Below are 18,805 nucleotides of genomic sequence, written 5' to 3'. Positions count from 1 at the left end.
GTGCGCGTGCGCCCCACCGCCCGGCGCCCGGAAAGGAAGCGGGGACAGGGCCGCCGCCGGGAGCTCCTGCGCCTGCGCGAAGGTAGTGGCGGCCGAGAGGGTCGGCAGGGTTCGCTGGGGCGGCCCCGGCGCGGCGTCCTACCATCGAGATGCGGTCCTAGAGGAGCCCTGCGCGGCGCCTGTGCGCGTGCGCACCACCGCCCGGCCGCGGAGAGGAAGCCGGGGGCGGGGCCGGCGCCGGGATCTCCCGCGTCCCCGGGAAGATGGTGGAGGAGGAGCAGGCCGTCCGCGTGGTCCGCTGCGGCGGCAGCGAGCTGAACCTGAGGAGGGCGGTGTTCTCCGCGGACTCCAAGTACGGGGCCGGCCGCTGCCTCAGGGCCGCGCGTGTGCGTCCCGGGGGCGGGGGGCGGGCTGTCCGGGGCCCGGGCTCGCCGGCCGCTGGTGGGGCTCCCGGGGGCCGCGTGCCGGAGCCCAGGGCGCACGGAGGCGGCGGGGGGCGCTGGTGCAGGGCGGGGTGACCAGAGCGAGACACCCCTCAGTCCCGCCACCGCAGGCTGGGCGCGCTGCCGCCCCCGACGGTCCCCGGCGCGGGGAGAGGAGGGCGCGGCCGGGGGGCGGGGCGGCCGGGGGGCGGGCCGGCCGGGCGGCGGCGCCGGGCCGGGGCCGTGAGCCGCTGACAGGTCCAGGGAAAGGGGTCCAGCCGGGTGAGACCACCCCGGGCCTCAGGAGTTCGGGTTTGTGCTGGCGGCGGTGGGAGGCACCGGAGGGTTCGGTTCAGTCTAAGGCGGGCTCGGTCCACGCCCAGGATGAGCCCCGGGTGAGTTTGAAGGGCACGTGGGAGGGCGCCCTGGAGGCGGCAGGACGGCCCTGAGCGTCCAGGCCGGAGGGGGCCTGGGCACGGAGAGGGACACCCGCGGGGAGGCGTGCCCAGCGCTTGGTGCTCAGGTTGCTTGGTCTGGTGGACGGTGCTCCCGGCCAGGCTGACTGCCGCCTGCGTTCCGAGGGGAACGTGAAACACCAGTGGCTCGGAGCTGGTGACACAGTGACCAGGCCGCATTAGAACAGTTGCTCTTACCTATACTAACAACAGGGTAGTATGCTAATTAGACTGAACATCTTCCAGGTGACCTTCCGGATGTCCTTCCGTACATCCTTCCCAACAAAGCCATGTTGGCGGGGCCAAGGCAGAGGAGCTTAGAAGCGATCAGGCTGTCAGGGGAGAGCAGTTAGGGGGACCAGGCTGTCAGGGGAGAGCAGTTAGGGGGACCAGGCTGGCAGGCAGGTGAGCGGTTAGGAGCCAGAGGTCCTGAGGGGTCCCAGAGTGGAGAGAGTGCAGGCCGAGCTGAGGGGACCCCCTTCCCATGCACGAATTTCGTGCACCGGGCCTCCAGTTATTTTATAATGATTATTTACTGGATCATCTCATCCAGTTAATTTATAAAGCCTCTGAGGTTCAGGCAAGTTCTGTTCAACAGACTGGATTGGACATTGGGAAACAAATACCTCTGCCCTGCAGGTCTGAGGCCCATAGGGAGGTAGACGTACATGTAAGCAAGTACTTCCCACACAAGGTGAAAATACCGCTCCGTGGCCTGTGGGTCTGTCTGCTGTGAAAACAGTCCAACCAGTGTCCCCGCTCCCACCGCCATCAGCAGTGCAGTAGCCTCTGCGGTAAACCGTTGTTTGAAAGAACACGGACAGCAAAGAGGTCTGGCTCCCTAGAGAGTGTGGGCTCATCTTTCTCTCGCTGCAGGTACCTCCTCTGTGTGTCCGGAGACTTCGTCAAGGTGTACAGCACAGCCACGGAGGAGTGCGTGCACGTGCTGCAGGGCCACCGGGACCTGGTGACCGGCATCCAGCTCAACCCCAACAACCACCTCCAGGTGCCGGCCGCTCGTGCTGCGTCTGCGCATGTGGCTTATTGTGGCCAGGAATGTTGGCATTGAATTGACTGGGAATCTGTCCAGGTTATGATCAGGGAGAGAACTAGGTTGATTTTCTGATTCAAGATATTTTCACTTATTTTTTTTTAACTTTTTGTTCCCCCTCCCCCACGAATATGCGTTTTATTGATCGTTGTTAACACAGGGTCACAGCCCACGGCTGCCCGGCCCGTGGTGTGCTGTCAGTCATGTCACTCAGGGCCATAGCTGTGCGTGAGGGAGGCTCCTGGCGGCCTGAGCCGCTCACTCAGGGTCTGGCACATGGTGAGTGTCTTGTCTAGTCTTCTTGGTTCCTCTCACGCCTGGTGACTAGCCCACATCCGCAGGGGCAGCTAGGACTTGGTGTTTCTCGAACCTGTTTGACCTCTGAACTCTTGCTTCCGGAACACCTGTTGTGAAATGCTGCCTGAGGGTCCAGATGCCGGCTTTTAGAGACGCGGCTCCTTAGTGTTGGTGCAGCAGCCACCCCCTGAGGGCCGGCATCTGGACCAGAGGGCTCCTCAGGCAGTGGGTCAGTGGTTCGTTTTAGACAGACTGGGCCTCCCGTCTCCCTCCACAAAAAAGCTCTCGCTTCTCGGAATTCAAGAATAAGGAGCCGTCCCTGTAATTCAGCTCTTAAGTCCCAGCCAAGCTACCAGAGAGGCGCCTCAGAATACTGCCTTGCTCTCGTTTCGATCAGGTCCCCCTCTTCCGGGTGAGCACAGCCACCTGGGGAGTGACCGCGTGGTTTTACAGGGTGTGCAGCCCTGGCCTCATCCCCGCCCCGGAAGGTGGCGGACTCGCTTCGGGTCGGCGCACACCTAGACGGGGCTCAGTGCCCACAGGAGGCAACCAATTGGCCCCCATGTTTCTCTCTCCCCCTCTGAAATGAAAAGGAAAGGGACTTGCATTGTCTTCCACTGCATTGCCACAGGAAGTGGGGCGGACAGGAACGCTGAGCCTTCCAAAGCCGAACGAGCTGCGCCTGGTAGTCGGTGGAGGCTTTTCTGCAGGCCTGGCCTCCGGCTGTCCTGGGGGTGTGAGCAGACACGCTGTTGTTATCTGTAGCATTTGGATGGTCTTTGTAGCAGAAATATCTGTTATTAAAATTGGGATTTGTGAAGTCTATTACTAAGTTTTATAGCAACATGAAATGTTCCGAGGAACCTCAGGTTAATAAAATTCGAGGAGGACAATTCTAACAACAGGTTCAGTGAAGGTGGAGGGTGCATGCCGGAGGTTCTGTGGACTGGAGTCAGTTTTGGTATTGGCCGTTGTTTTAACAGTGATTATGTATTTGCCTTATTAGATTTTACTAACCCATGTTCATGAGTCTAAGGTCGTATGTAGTTGCAATGTGTCTTTTTAACTTAATATAAATATTTTACTTGAATAGATAATATTTTCTTCATTTTTTATTCTTATCCTCCATTTCCATGTCCTCATTGGTAGAAATCTTAAAATTGCCACTCTCAAAAATATCTGAAATTCTTTATAAACAGTATAAGCCAAATGTTTTCACAATAACAGCACAAAAACACCCCGTGTCCAGGGGGGCAGGCTGAGGGAGGTGGCCAGGCCTCGGTGTGCCGCGGGGCAGGGTCCTCGCTGGCGGGCGAGTGTTCGGAAGCGCTGCCTGCCTGCGTGCAGATGACGGCCGTTTGCGACACGGGGCAGCCCAGCCCTGAGGGCTTTCACGTCAGTCCCCCCAAGACGGAGGTTGACCTTCCCCCATTGTAATTGCTTGTCCAGTCGATGGATCTGCTTCCTCCTCAGCTGCGGTGAGGTGGTCACGAACAACGGACATTGTGCGACAACAGCACAAGTAGCTGGCGCCGCTTCTCTAAGAGAACAGTGAATTAGGGGGCAAAATGCCTTCTATGTTAGCATTTAATCCATTTGATATCTTAATGGAGTTCTTTTTTTAATCCGTTTTTACCGTGTTTTCCCTTTTAGCTGTATTCTTGTTCCTTTGATGGCACGATTAAGCTGTGGGACTACCTCGATGGCATTTTGATAAAGGTATGTGGGTTGGTCTTCCGTTTCTATTATGTGAAAAGGAATGGCACATAATTCAACGACCCATTACTCCTCTGTAAGGCCAGATGGCATTCCTAAACAAGTCGTCAAAGTCACACCACAAACGCAAATCTGACTATATAAAAACTTCAAACTTTAACCAAAAGTGAGCAATAAAATGGAGATAATATTTCCTAAAGATACGCGGTAAACGCGAAGATGTGCCTGACCTGGTTGGTGACTAAAGAAATGTAAACTTAGATGTAAAGTGTCCCAGCACTTCCCACCAGTCACGCTGAATTACAGATTGAGAGAAGCTAATGGTAGGAAGAGGGTAGAGAGACATACTTTTGAGCACGGCCATGAGAACAAACTGAACACGAATGCCTTGGCTCCAGCAGTCTCCCGTCAGGGATCTCCTGATGAAAACAATGCATGTGCGTGTCATCCTTAACGCACTGCTTATGGCGGAAAGGAGAGATCGACTGTAACCTTGACGTCAGTTAAAATGTGATAATTCATTCAGTAGAATACTATACAGCCATGAAAAAGAAACGGCAGGCTCTGTATGTCTAATTTGGAAGGCCATTTGATCAATACGTATTGTCTTCTGTGTGCCACGCACTCTTCTGATGTGAGCAAAAGGGACAGAAATCCCTCCCTGCGTGGGGTTTCGGTTGGGGCGGGGCTCAGGTAGGTGGGAAGGCTGACAACATGGCTTTTTACCTTTCAGACTTTCACAGTTGGGCACAAACTTCACGCCCTCTTTACTCACGCGCGTGCTGAGGATTCTGTCTTCGTTACGATAAATAAAGAAAAGCCAGGTAAGGTCTGATTAATGTCCTCTGCTTGATACAGGCGCTTCCATTTTACCGTTTCTCGAACGCAGCAGTGCTCCGCAGCCCGTGTTGTAAAAGGCTGTTATGTCAGAACTCGGAGTGCAGACAGCTCTGAGGCGGTCCCTGGGCCGTCCGCTGGATTGCTCTCGGCTTGTTAGCTGAGTGAGCCCTTCCCGGTTCTATATTTTTGTTTTGCTTTGTTTTCAGGTTTTTTTGCCGGGGGTTTGGGAGGGGGGAACAAATTTGCCAATTGTTAATATTTCATGGACTTTTAAGTAACCTGAGAATAATCAAAATTGTGACAGCTAAATTTTTTTTAAGCTAAAATTCATTTGGTGCCAAGTCTGTTAGTGAATAACATTTTATCTATCAAAATATTACATTAAAAAAAAACACAGTAAGTTTAGTTTTCCATATGTAGTCATCTCTAAAGGATATTACAAAAATGTTCTGGAAACGGCAACATTCTAAAACAGTTAAGTTGCCTTCTCAAATGACTGCTTTAAACCTAGCAGTCTTCACTGTTGAGGTTCTGTTTTGTGTGTAAACACGTGGATTCTTAATGTCTGTCCTCGTGCTTCCAACAAGTTCAGGCTCCTCGTCTCCCTGACTGACAGTCCATAGATTCACTGGGTCCGAGGCTTGGCCTAGGAACCTGCGTGTTAGTAGGTTCCCAGGGGGTTCTGCTCGCTCGTATCTGGTAGCCCCTCTTCACACGCACCCCGACTCCTCGGCTGGGCGGGCGGTGCCCGCAGCTGGAACAGCTCTCTCCGTGGTCCTAACCCGGCTGCACATGGGATCACTCCAAGGAACTAAGAACCTAAGGTGCAGAGACTCCCGTTTTAGAGCCGTTTGTCACGGGGGCTGGAATGACGGATACCTTGGCATCGAGGGGCTCCCGGAGCCGTGCACGGTTCTGTGCGGGAGCGCTCGCTAGTGACCCGCGCCTGTGCTAGATGTGTTCCAGCTCGTCTCCGTGACGCTGCCCCGCACGCCCCGCCAGGACGCCGAGGCCGGGGAGCCCTGCCTGGTGCTGGACTACATCAGCCCGTCGCCCAAGTGCGTCGCCTTCGGGAGGCAGGTCAGATTCCTTCCGTGGGGTTCTTTTTGTACCTCGCCTCCCTTTCCTGCCGTCTGTCCTCAGCGTTTTTCCTTACCGGCCTTGATGCTGCCTCGAGCTGCAGTGTTTTTGTGGGTGACTAGGGGCTGTGTCACTGGAGCGGGTGTTTATGGGTGGGTTTGCCAGACCACCTCGTGTGTATCCTGTGTTATTGCTCTTGTAACGCCAATTGTCCAAACACAATCCGTGGTTTTGGCGTTTGCACTGTGTTTCTGCAAAAGAGTTGTGACAATACTGACTTTGGTGACAGTATTTCTTCCCCGAGTGCTGACTGGGGCATGTTCTCTTCTCTGAAACCAGGGCGACTACGTGGCCGCCGTGCGCGACTTCTACTTGTCTGTGTACTTCTTCAGAAGGAAGGCCACGTCCAGGTGAGCGTCCCCTTGGACAGCTCTGGGCTTGGGTGCAGCAGGGCGAGGGCCTGACAGCTTTAGCCCATCAGCCCCTTGTCCCAGCTGCCATTCCTTCGGCCAGTGCAGAGCTGATGCCGACACTCAGCCTCAACAAGAAAGCCGAGCCAACTTTGCCCGGGCAACGAAAACAAACACAAAAAACACCAAAAGGACTTTTCTTACAGTCCTGCCCTGAGTTCTGAGAGCCCTCCCGTGTGGGCTGATACGGGCGCGAATTCCTTTTACTTAATAACTGCTTACCACGAGACTAATAATCAGGAAAGTGTTTTCTTTTAGGTTTACTTTGTCATCGTCAGGAAACAGGAAACACGCTAAGAACAACTTCACATGTGTGGCGTGTCACCCGAAGGAAGACTGCATAGCGACCGGGCACAAGGACGGCAAGATCCGCCTCTGGTCAGGCGGCTGGGGAGGGCGCTGGTGTCTGTGCGGCTGTGTGCTGTCTGCAGGCAGCCGCCTCGGTCAGGAGGGGGCAGCACTGGGCCGCTGCATGGGGACACCCCCCCTTCACCCCTTAACCCTCCCCCACACCCCCCCTGCTCACCCGTCTGTGCTTCTGTGCATACACCTCAGTGCGCACGCTCACTGCTCTAGGGGGAGGGAAGTTCTGCTGTCCTCATGTTACTGAAGAGAACTTCTTTGCCTTTAAGTAAAAAGGAAAGAGTGAGTGACAGACAGTAAGGGACCAGCTGAATGGTAGGACCCCAAGGCCTGCTGTTTATCAAGTGACCGGTTAGAAATAGAAAACGGACTCAGGGTACTTTTAGGACATTAGGACCCATAGCTTGATACCGTGATTTATTATTTTGTACATAAATGTAATATACACCTTTGGTGAAATTAAAAATGTGGTTTTTCTCCAATAGGAGAGGTTTTGATGATGAAAAGAAATACACGTACACGTGTCTGCACTGGCACCATGACCTGGTCATGGACCTGGCTTTCTCAGCGACGGGTAAGGCACGCTTAGTGGTGTCGCTCAGGTGAACTTGGGAAGCGTGTGAATCCAGTATTTTAATCTCGGTGTTTAGAAGCCTTTCTTATCTTAGGATAAGATCATGTTGAATCAAAGCGGTAACCGTGTTCCAGTCCCAAGAGGGACGTGGTCAGTGCTTTACCCCGAAACACGAGTTTGCAGTCGACTCTCTGGGACCCTGGATGGGAATTAAAGGCCCGTCAGTCCCACGTTGCTGAGTTCCTGCCTCACGAGTGTAGAGCCTGTCACTTAGGGATCATTCGGATCTGTGGTTTGCCCTCACTCCGTAAGCGGGCTTGGTTAAATTGATTTATGTTTCAAGTGTAAGACGACCTCACGTTCCTCTGCGCGAATCACTGGGTTCCGCGCGATCCTCGTGTGGTGTAGGGAGCTCTCGTCTATCGGGAGACGGGCCTGGGATCGCTTTCTGCTGTGCTCGCTCAGGTGCAGGATTGTGCCTGTGACACAAACCGGGACGTGTTCTCTTCTGTGTAACCCGGAAGGTTCCTTCCTAGAGAAGCCATCGGGCCTGGGGTGCTTCTTTCTTTCCGTTCTCCTTGTATCAGGAGGAGCTGGTCCGCAGCAAACTGATCAGATGCCAGCGGGAAGGAAAGTCCCTGAATCGTGACCTTAAGTCTTGGTCTTAGAAACGATAGGAACGCGCTTGTGTGCGTATTTAAAGACAGTTCAGTGCTCGCTTCGGCAGCGCATGGACTGCCATTGGAGCCATACAGAGGTTAGCATGGCCCCTGCGCGAGGATGATGGCAAATTCGTGAAGCGTTCCATGTTTAAAAAGAAATAGCTCGTTTCTCTAACGTGGCCAGAAAACTTAAATGCTGGGTCTACTTCTCTTCCCTTTTCCCCTCCAAACGCCGCCTGGCCTCTGTGCGGGAACAGGCAGCAGCCTGCTGAGCGGCGGCCGGGAGTCGGTCCTGGTGGAGTGGCGCGACGCGGCCGAGAAGACCAAGGAGTTCCTGCCGCGCCTGGGGGCCACCATCGAGCACATCGCCGTCTCGCCGGCGGGGGACCTGCTCTGCACCTCCCACGCCGACAACAGTACGTCCGTCCGCGCTCGTGGTTGCGCGGCAGCACCGTGGGGGTGACGCCTCCGCTCCTATCGCCCGAGATCCGCCACCTCCAGTCTTTCCAGAACGGCTGCGCAGCTGTGGGCTCCGTGTGTGTGGTTTTGTTGGGCCACTTACATTTCAGAACCTTCTGGTGTGGAATGAACCGAGGGGGAAGGGAGGACGGGCTCTGAGGTGGGCCTTGGTGCGGGCATAGCGTGTGCACTTCCGGGAGAGATGGCCGTGACGGGGCGAGGGCTGCTCTGGCAGAAACGGAGGCCGTCTGCCTGGTCCCACGCCCGATGGAGAGCCGGAGCGGCCGCCTCCCTGCCCCCGCGGGCACACCTCAGTGTACACCCTGAGCCACGTGCAGGGGCCACCTCAGAGGAAAGGCTCTCTCGGGGCATGTGACTCCGAATTCACACTTAAAATGCACTGCTGTGACGCCTAAAAGACAACTTGCTCAGCTGTCTCATATTCTGATGAGTTCGGAACCCTCTAAGGCAGTGTGTCAGTGCCATTTCTGATGACACGCGGCCGCTGAGGCTGCCGCATGCCGAGGATGAAACATTTATGTTATTTAAACTATAAATATCGCGAAATAATGTTTTTTCCTCCAAGTGACACACTACCCGAGTTATGCTCAGTTTTTTGGCGAAGTTTGACACACCAAGCTCAAAAGGTTGCCCATCGCTGCTCTAAGGTCAGCTGATTTTTCTATCGGGAGGCTCTGGCCTGCTCACGGTGACGTGTTTTGTCCCCACAGAGATCATCGTCATTGGCCGGAACCTGGAGGCCTCCGCCGTGATCCAAGGCCTGGTGAGAGGTACTGCGGCGCGGGGTGAGCGGGCTGTGTCCTGGGAAGCGGGCGTCCTGGCTTCAGCTGCTCGTGTCCCTCTTTGCAGACAGCAGTGTCTTGACGGGCTTGATGATTGATCCGAGAACGAAAGCTTTGGTTTTGAACGGGAAGCCTGGCCATTTGCAGTTCTATTCTCTCCAGAGTGATAAGCAGTTATACAACGTAAGCTTCTGGCCCATCCGCTGCCCTGAAGCTGGTGGGAGCTTGCAGCCCCGCAGGGCCCTGGCCACCACGCGCTCGGCAGCGCTCAGTCGTCTGCAGCTGGTCCTGGTGGCCGTGGCCATGGCTGCAGCCGCTCTGTCTGCTGTCGTGTTTTCAGACTCTAATTAGCTGCACACACGTCTGCCTCGGGCCACGGGGGCCGGGAGGAGAGGATGTGGCTCCGCCTGTGGTGGGGTGGCCATGGCACCTGCAGATAAGCTCTCCGCTGCAGGCTAGAGCGGCCTCCGGGACCCTCCACAGGTTCTGTCCGGGAGCTGCGGCACCTTCTCTCTCTCTCTCTCTCCTCACCTGTCAGCCCTCAGAGAAAGGAAACTTGCTGGTCTTTTCACTCCCACATTTCTATGCATTCCTGGAGATAGCAGGTACTTAGCACGTGTAGTAACAGACCAGGAAGGGGGTGAAAGGAACAAGTGGGAATAAAACGCTGGGCTCCTCACAGCAGTTGTGTCTTTTCCCACTTCTTACAGTTATCCTTGATGCTCTCACATGCGTGTATTTACATTAATAAGCATGTTGGGTTTTTTAACCGTCAGCTGGACATTGTGCAGCAAGAATACATCAATGACTGCGGCCTGGTCCAGATCGAGCTGACGAAGGCTGCGTTCGGCTGCTTCGGTGCCTGGCTCGCAACCGTAGAACAGCGTCAGGAGAAGGAAGGGGAGCTGGACCTGCAGATGAAGCTGTGGACGTACAATAAGAAGACTCAAGGGTAACCCCCTGACAGCCCTAGAGCTTCCGAGTGGGAACGTGTTGTTTTCTCTCACGGTTTCACTTCTGGTCTTTGAGATGCTGTGTTTTGGTTAGCTTTAGATTTAGGGTGACGGAGGAGGCATGCTTCTGATAACGCCGCTGAGCTTTCTGCTCCAGACAGCACAGGTGTCCCCCAGGTCATCAGCCATCTCACTGCATAAGTGAGACAACATGGGGAAGTGACACCCCAGGACGTAAGGCCTGGTTCCAGGCAAATCCAGGATCAGACTCTGAACGTCTCAGCTCGTCGCTCCCTCATCACACTGCCTTCTTGGGGAACATGGCAGTGTAGACGGCGGGGTCCAGTGTGTGTGTGTGTGTGTGTGTGTGTGTGTGGACTGGGTAAGGAGCCCACCAGTTTCTCATACCAGAGCCACCCAGCCCTTGATCAAGTCCTTCCTGTGTGCCGGAGCGAGGCTTCCTGCTTTTGTACCCACAGAACACGGGGGATAAGCCTGGCGTCCATCTCCCCAGGGGAGGGAACAGGCCCCGGTCACCCTCTCGGAACCTGAGCTTTTCCAAAGTACAGGACTGCCGGATGTCCTTCACGGAACACAGGGCCGGCACGGTCCATCTCCCCTCACAGCCTCCCGGGGACGGGCGGGAAAGGAGGCTGGTGATCAGACACCCAGTGCTGACAGGCAGTGGGGGCAGGTGGTTTTCCATTTTCTTCCACTTTGGGTCTTGGTACTCAGTCCGTCGTTGGCTTATTTTCAGAAGCAGCCAGGGAGGCACTGTGGGCTAGTGCAGGCGGCTTTCGGGGTCATGTTTGATGGCCCGTTAACCTCATGTGCCATTGAGGTGACCCGGTGCTCCATCACCTCTGCGTCAGGACGGGGGGGTGCGTCAGGAGCGCGCCGCGGTGGAGACGGCAGGCGGCTGGCTGGCTGTCATTCCAGGCCCTTCCAGAGATGCCGTTGTAGGATGTACACAGGCCGCGTGTATTGTGTGAGAAATCCAGGCGACGGTGCGGCGGCGGCCTGGTGTGAGGATGACGTGGCGTCTCCTTCCTTCCAGGTTTCTTCTCAACACCAAGGTTAGCGCACCCCACGAGGACGGCATCACCGCCCTGTGCTTCCGCAACGCAGAGAGGTCCGACAGCCCCACCTTGGTCACGGCCAGCCGGGACGGCCGCTTCAAAGTGTGGGTCTTGGCCGACGACTCGGACATCTACAGTGAGTGGCTCCGCAGAGCGTGTCCGAGACCTGACCGGGTCATCTCCGCGCTGCGCCCGTTCTGCAGGCGCTGACACGATGTGAGATCACACCGACGGGCCTTTGTCCAAGCCCGTGCTTTTCAGTGACGTGCTGGACTGCGCCGCGCTGGCTGTTCTGTTCCCATTCGCAAGGGGGCCGGGAAGGGCTCGGCGTGCAGCCTCCCGCGGCCCCACCAGGGGGCGCTCGAGGTCTCTGGGACGAGCAGGACCTGCAGCTCAGCCCCTGCTTGCAGCTCCTCACCAGGGCGCAGGGGTCCTGCCTGTTGGGTGACTGCCCACGCTATCCCGCCGTGGTGCCGTTCCTAACCGTGTCCGTGTTCCCTCCCGCAGGACAGGCTGTGGGCTGGACCTGCGACTTCGTGGGCAGTTACCACAAGTACCAGGCGACCACCTGCTGTTTCTCGGAAGACGGCTCGCTGCTGGCCGTCGGCTTCGAGGAGACGGTCACCATCTGGGAGGCCGAGACCTGGGAGCTCAGGTGCACGTTTTGTCAGCGAGCTGGGCACGTGCGGTAGGTGAATGACGGGAATAGGAGGTACCTTTTTCTGACATTCAAACAAGTCCTGTACCTGAGCCCTAGGACACTGTACGCCTCGCTGAGGCGGCCGGGGCCGGGGGCGGGGGCCGGGGGCGGGGGCAGCAGCGGAGCCGAGGGCGGGAAGCGGGCCTTCTGCAGGGGAGCCGGGTGCTGGAGTCACATTTCTGGAACCAGGAGTGACACCTCGTTCCGGGCCTGCGGGTTCTTCTCTCACCACACGTGTCATGTGCTGCCTCGTAACCAGCTGTGCCTGAGCCTCGGGTTCCGGGCGGTGCTGACCTGGCAGGTCCCCCACTTCAGGGGCCAGCGCTAGGACAGAGTGGCAGAAGGCGAGGACATGGCTTCCAGCCCCAGTGCGTCTGACTGAATTCACTGGGTGGGCTCCACAGTGCAAACGCCGCCTCGGGTACAGAGAGGGGCTGTTAGTAAATGTCTGCGTTTCGCATACACTGTGCGCGTGTGCGTGTGCGTGTATGTGTATGTGTGTGTGTGTGTGTGTGAATTACTACACCACGCAGCACAGTAGTGTGTGTGTGTGTGTGTGTGTATATGTGTGTGTGTGTGTGTGCGTGTGAGTGTGTGTGTGTGTGTGTGTGTGTGAGAATTACTACACCACGCAGCACAGTAGTGTGTGTGTGCGTGTGTGTGTATATGTGTGTGTGTGTGTGTGAATTACTACACCACGCAGCACAGTAGTGTGTGTGAGTGTGTGTGTGTGTGTGTGTGTGTGAATTACTACACCACGCAGCACAGTAGTGTGTGTGTGTGTGTGTATGTGTGTGTGTGTGAGAGAATTACTACACCACGCAGCACAGTAGTGTGTGTGTGTGTGAGTGTGTGTGTGTGTGTGTGTGAATTACTACACCACGCAGCACAGTAGTGTGTGTGTGTGAGAGAGAGAATTACTACACCACGCAGCACAGTAGTGTGTGTGTGTGTGTGTGTGAGAGAGAGAATTACTACACCACGCAGCACAGTAGAGAAGGAATTGACTGGCCGTCAAACCTGTTTCTCTGAAACAACGTGCCCACGTAAGCTCCCTTTCGTGCTGCTCCGTCCCTCTTTCTGCACGATAATATGAGGAACACGTGGTCTCTGGAACCCGAGCGGGCGTGCCCGGGGCGGGGCTGACGGCTCCTGTGGTCCGTCCTCAGGCACCTCTGCTTCGGGAGGCTGACTTGCTCCAAGTACCTTCTGGGAGCCACTGAGAACGGGACCCTGTGCTGCTGGAACCTGCTGAGCTGTGCACGTAAGATGTCTTCCCAGTGACTCGGCAAAGCAAGGACGGGCGGGAACCAGGCCTCCAGGGCTTCTGGGTTGTAGCGTCACGTCTGACCCAGAGACGTGCCATTTTCTACATGGGACGCTCTGCCAGGCGGGGCCCAGGCCTGCGTAGACGGGTCATTCACAGCGGCCAGTGTCGGTGGAGAGGCTCAGCTGCCCCCTGTCCTCCATCCACTAGTTGGAGCCGTGTTTCCGCTCACGCGTGTGCGTGTCACCCGCAGTGTCCCGGCTGCTTCAGTCTGAGCTGCCGGCCACGCCCTCCTGGCGGAGGTGCACCGAATGGCTTTTACTCATTGGGATGCGTGTGGAAAGGCGTGGTGGGTGTGAGCAGTGGATGGTGTGGCGGCCTCGTCCTCTGCAGTGTCTCTGGCTAACGTTTCGCCAGGTTGAGGAGTGTGGAAGGAGGGCTGGGTCCTGCCTGCACACCTGTCCCTGTGTCTGCGGCGCTTTCGGAAGCGTGACCCCTCTTCCTGGGACGGGTTGGCTGTCCCCGCGAAGATGTAAGTGACAGGCTGTGACGCGCTCCCGGCCGGTAGCGGTGACCCGCTTCCCTCTCTCCCCAGTGGAGTGGAGCACAAAGCTGAACGTCACCGTGATGGAGCCGGACCCGCGCTCGGAGAACGTGGCCGCCGTCGCTCGGTCCTCAGGGGGCTCGCACTGTGAGTACAGACCACGCGGGCACAGTGGGTCTGTAACTAAGGCTTCTCTAACGGCCGAGGTAGAAGTGGGGTCACACTTGCCCGCCGGTCAGAGGTCTGAAGCCTCGGAGCCCGCGGCACTGCCCGTCCTCAAGTCCCGTTCCAGCGCCGGGTGCTTTGGGCACGTGCGTCCCCGGAGCATCGTGCAGCCCCGCTCCCCGCACCTCCTCCTGCTGGGGCTCGCTGTCCTCTGCTGGGCTCTGGGCTCTGGAGCGGCTCCTTCCTCCTGGTCCCCCGTGGCCTCGCTCCTCCCTGGACACACAAGCGTCCGGAGGTGTTGGCAGGGTCAGCGCTTAAGCGGCCATGACGGCCATGGCGAGGTGGGCGAGCCGGGAGGGTGCCGCCAGCCCGAGGCCAGAGCTGGCCTTTGCGAAGCGTGTTGTCTGTCCGTCTTCCCGCTAGTGTTCGTGTTCAAACCGAGCGAGCCGAGGCCGCTGTACGTTCAGAGGAACATCTGCGGCGAGGAGGTCCGGTGGGGCGTGTTTGTGCCTCGGGACGTCCCCGAGGCGCTCACCTCCGAGGCACTGCAGTGGCTGAACAGGTCCCAGTTCTACTTCCTGACGGCGTCGCAGGTACGCGCCCTCCCCCGAAGGCTCCCTCGGCCGGAGCTGCCGGCTGCTGTGCCGCGGGGAGGGATAGCCCCCGGGACCGGTGCAGGGCCCTGTGGAAGGGCTGCTCCCCGGGAAGGTGTCCGGTGTTCGCTGTGCCGCCGCCTCGGCCCCGCCCGCAGGCCTGAGGTGGCTGCTCCTGTCGGAACGGCAGGCTGGCCTCCCTCTCACTGTGACGTCTTACTTACTGTGCCCCCACGGGTCCTCTCTCACGGCACCCACTGATCTCTCTTTTCAGAGTCTGTTGACGTTCAGCTCAAAGTCTCCCGAAGAGAAACTCACACCAACAAGCAAGCAGGTACGTGGTGCCGCCCCCGGCAGACTGCATGGCTCCCTGCACAGACAGGGTCTGTTAGAGCGCAGCCGTGAGAGCACGCCTCGCCTGGCCCGACACGGAACTACATCCGTCCTCCCCTGCTGCCTCCTGAAGGCACGTTGCTCCTGAGCATGCGGTTTGCTGTGTGAGTCCGTGTTCGGTGCTCATGGTGCGAAGAGGCGCGCAGTCCCTGAGACGTGTTAGGGATAGCCTTCCATCCACGCGTGTGTGAGGAACACGTGTGTGTTGCGGAGTCTGGGTTTTGAGATGCAGGGTCAGCGGTGACTGAGCTGTTGAAACGGAAGTTGTCGCTCTTTTCCACACCACCCCTCCCCCCACATGCACGTCGCTCACACACACCCTCCTCCCTCCCAGTTTCCCAGGAAACATGTAAAAATTGGTCGATCAGTACCGGTGATGATAACCCGCTGAACACAGTCCCTCGGCCAGCAACGTGGGATAGGCTGTTTTCCTTTGTGACCACTTCTCTCTGGCGTTAATGACTGCCTCCTTCATTTGCTTCGTTCTCTGATTACTTCTCCCCTGACTCGCTCCAAGCTCTCTCCCAGCTGCACACGTCGTCTCCGCGTTTCCAGGCACACTGCCTCCTCTTTTGGGTCTTGAAGAAAGTCCTGAGCCTTCTGACCGCTTCCACCTGGCTGCCTGCTCTGTGAGCCCGAGGCGGCCTCCGCCCGCGCCAGGGCCTCGCCTCAGCTCTGCGGGCAGAGCCCGTGGTCCCGGCTTCGGCCACGCCCGGCTTCGGTGCAGCACGTCCTTCGGGCCAGGAGGTCAATGGAAGACCTGTGTCTGGGAAAGTGTTTCCTTTCTCCCGCCCGACTGGTTGGCTGGGCCTAGAACTCTTGAGTGGAGAGCCATCTTCTCTCAGCACTCTACGGTCTGTGCCCGTGTGCTGTAGTTCCCACCGTCACTGGAAGGCCAGCACCATGGGCTCACTGAGCTCATTCAGCACCTGGTCACTCCTGGGTCTAGCGTTTGAGATGTGTCAGTGAGCAGATCTCAACCTGTGGTGCCGGCATTGAACAGGAAGATGCAGACCTATTTCATGCTGTGTTTACTATCTAATGAGGGGATATGCTAATTGACCCTCACACAGTCACAAAGATGGCAGTGCCCACAGCCAATAAGGAGGGAATATGCTAATTGACTGCCCTGCCCTCAAAGATGGCGGCGCCCAGTCCCCTCAGCCCCACTGCCCCAGCAGGCACATGGCAAGGCCAGGCCCGTCTCTAGGCGGGCCCAGCTGCCCCGCACGCCTGCCTCCAGAGTCCCCCAACCACCCAGGGCCGCCCAAGGCTCAGGTAACCAGGGCCGCCCGAGGCTTGCGCTGCCGGCAGTGGCAGCAGCAGAGGTGTGATGGGGTGTCGCCTTGCCCTGATCGCCAGATCGCCTCCCACCCCTGAGGGCTCCCGGATTGTGAGAGGGGGCAGGCCGGGCTGAGGGACCCCCCTCCAGTGCATGAATTTTCATGCACTGGGCCTCTAGTACGTTCATAAGCACTGTTTCAAGTGATGAGAGTATGAGGGAGGACTAAGTTGGGGGTACTGCTTGCCATGTTAGAGGGGGTGCAAGTCAGCCTTCATGAAAGATGGCTTTTCCTCAGGAAATGTGGGGCCTCCCGACGCGTGTTAATCAGACAACTAAGGAAGAATCAGTTACTCCTTGTCTTCATTTCTGTTCTTTTTCTGGAATTCCTGCTAGACTGGCAGCATGAATATTCTTTACTCCTCCTGTTCTCTGGGAGACAGCCTCTACCCTCTGACGACCTTTTCTCGTTCTCTCTCGCATGGTCCGTTCATCAGGGCTTCTGCCCGTTACAGAGACCCTGTGTCTATGGGTGCCGCTTCCTGGGCATTTGCAGGACTCTGCAGTGCAGACGGGGTGCTCTGGGCTCCCCCACAGGCAGCGCATGGTCACCAGCCTCCCGGACCTCACGCACACCATGGTCCACGGGCCACTGGCCCTCAGCCTGTGCCGTCCCACGTGGCACCGTGCACCCAGCCGGGGTCTGCCTTCACGGGCGTCTCTGAGGGACTGGGGGGCGGCAGTGAGAAGCGGGTGTTGGCTCTGTCGTCTCAGCGTCCCCTGGTCGCCTTTCTCAGCGTAAGTGGCTGCTGGGCCTCGGCTGCTCTGCCAGTGACGTGAGAGACGGACTAGGGCGTTCTGAAGGGCTGCGCCCGGCCTTCCTGACTCGCGCTTCTGGCTGAGCTGCCGGAGTAACGGCCCTGCGTCTTCGCCCTCCCAGCTGCTGGCAGAAGAGAGCCTGCCGACCACCCCGTTCTACTTCCTCCTGGGGAGGCACCGGCGGCAGCAGGGGGAGCAGGCGGATGGCGCCTCGGAGAGCGAGCTGGTGCAGCTGCCCGTAACGGAGAACGTCCCTGCCATCAGCGAGGTGAGAGGTGCCGCCGAGGCAGGCCGTGCGCTCAGCCCTGGAGTCAGACGGTCTGCAGGGCTCCGTAACAAGCGGCCTGTTAGCTCCTGTGCTGTGCAGCTTGGTACAAACCACGCAAACGCACAGACGTGGGACTCCGACTCTTAGGGGAGGGGCGGCGCTGTCTGCGTGAAGGTGGGAGGGAGGAACAGGCTCGCCCTCCTTGGTTTTCTCTGGGGAAACCTGTGGTGGTTGGTTGGTTTGGCGGCGACTCTTTAGGTGAAACCCTGGTTTCCGTTTCCCTGCAGCTGCTTCACACCCCCGCCCACGTGCTGCCCTCGGCTGCCTTCCTGTGCTCCCTGTTCGTCAACTCCCTGCTGCTGGCCACGGAGGCCCGGAGGTAGGCGCTGCGGGGTGAGGGTGTCCGCTGTGGGGCAGGGGTGCTGGTGACCCCGTGTTTGACTGTCCTTCCCTGGATGTCTCTACTTCACAGACTGCTCGTGACGTAGGGCTGTGAAGTCAAGTAGGTAAAACACATTGACAGTTTTCTAAGTGTTAGAAAAGAGATCTTTTGTGTAGGTTTTAAGGATTCGATATGTAATTCAAAATTACACTTTTTGTAAATTCACCTGCTCTTTTATAATAGCCTATAATTTTTGAACTGCACACAAGATTTTTCATTTACTTTGTCTATGTGATTCTACCTTTACATAGATACCTTAGAGTTATTTTTGACCGACATTTATATTTAAATAGTAAGTTTATGTTCTATTCTGTTGTTGTTAAAGTGCTGAAGAAATGCCTGACGATGTGGACATGGAAGAAGGAGGAGAAAGGGACAGTTCAGAGGAGGAAGACGCTGCCCCTGGAAAGGTCCAGCATGCGGATCTCACGGACGTGGGAGACGGAGACGGCCTTCGGCAGCAGCTGTCCAGGTGCGAAGAGAAGGAGCTGCGGAAGCTCCGGAGAGCGGACTACAGCTGGGTGGCTGTGCCCTAAGCCCGGGGGCTCTGGCACTCTTTCTGTTGCATGTTGATGCTCCAAAAACACCTCAATTAATGTTATTTCTGTTTTCAAAATAAATATGAACAGGCTTTCCTTTTTAAATAACTGATCATGTGCTTTTTGGACTGAAAGGTCCCTGGTTCCATTCCAGTCAAGGGCACATGCCCGGGTTGTGGGCTCGATCCCCAGGGGGCGGCGTGCAGGAGGCAGCCGATCAGTGATTCTCTTTCATCGTTGAAGTTTCTCCCTCTCCCTCTCCCTTCCTCTCTGACATCAATAAAATATATTTAAAGACAAAGACACCAGCATCTGTGCAGTCACGAGGTCTGCTTGTACTGAGTCCAAGATCACCTCCTTTTTAACCAGCTCATTGCTTTTCCCCAAAGAGTCTGCTCTCTGTTATGTAAAAGGAGTGGAGCTGCCACGTTCTAACCACTTAGCATGTGGAGTTTCCCAGTTCTCTGACACACTTCTATAAAAACGGGAGTAAAAAGTTAGCTAAGGAGGCAGAGGGGTAAACTCTGAGCTCACCTCCTCCCAGGCACACAACTAAACTCTAGAACCGC

General features: G+C 57.0%; 1 protein-coding gene and 1 non-coding gene across 2 annotated transcripts; both read left to right on the top strand.

The window, feature by feature from the left end:
- The first annotated feature begins 250 nt into the window (after positions 1 to 250).
- Positions 251 to 18,348, top strand: WDR75 (WD repeat domain 75). Its single transcript, XM_054723217.1, has 21 exons — positions 251 to 352; positions 1,754 to 1,883; positions 3,879 to 3,944; positions 4,675 to 4,765; positions 5,737 to 5,861; positions 6,201 to 6,271; positions 6,590 to 6,709; positions 7,180 to 7,268; positions 8,188 to 8,346; positions 9,121 to 9,180; positions 9,260 to 9,375; positions 9,969 to 10,144; positions 11,203 to 11,360; positions 11,732 to 11,912; positions 13,094 to 13,188; positions 13,787 to 13,882; positions 14,324 to 14,493; positions 14,768 to 14,827; positions 17,109 to 17,255; positions 17,543 to 17,634; positions 18,023 to 18,348. The coding sequence occupies exons 1-21, from the start codon at positions 264 to 266 to the stop codon at positions 18,231 to 18,233; spliced, it is 2,502 nt and encodes an 833-aa protein (XP_054579192.1). The 5' UTR covers positions 251 to 263; the 3' UTR covers positions 18,234 to 18,348.
- On the top strand, positions 7,980 to 8,082 carry LOC114233366 (U6 spliceosomal RNA). The gene has a single exon (XR_003619522.2). It is a non-coding gene; the product is annotated as a U6 spliceosomal RNA (small nuclear RNA).
- Positions 18,349 to 18,805: the final 457 nt, after the last annotated feature.

The sequence above is a fragment of the Eptesicus fuscus genome, chromosome 11 (assembly GCF_027574615.1).
Source record: "Eptesicus fuscus isolate TK198812 chromosome 11, DD_ASM_mEF_20220401, whole genome shotgun sequence".
NCBI classification, from domain to species: domain Eukaryota; kingdom Metazoa; phylum Chordata; class Mammalia; order Chiroptera; family Vespertilionidae; genus Eptesicus; species Eptesicus fuscus.
This window is presented reverse-complemented; position numbering and strand designations above follow the sequence as displayed.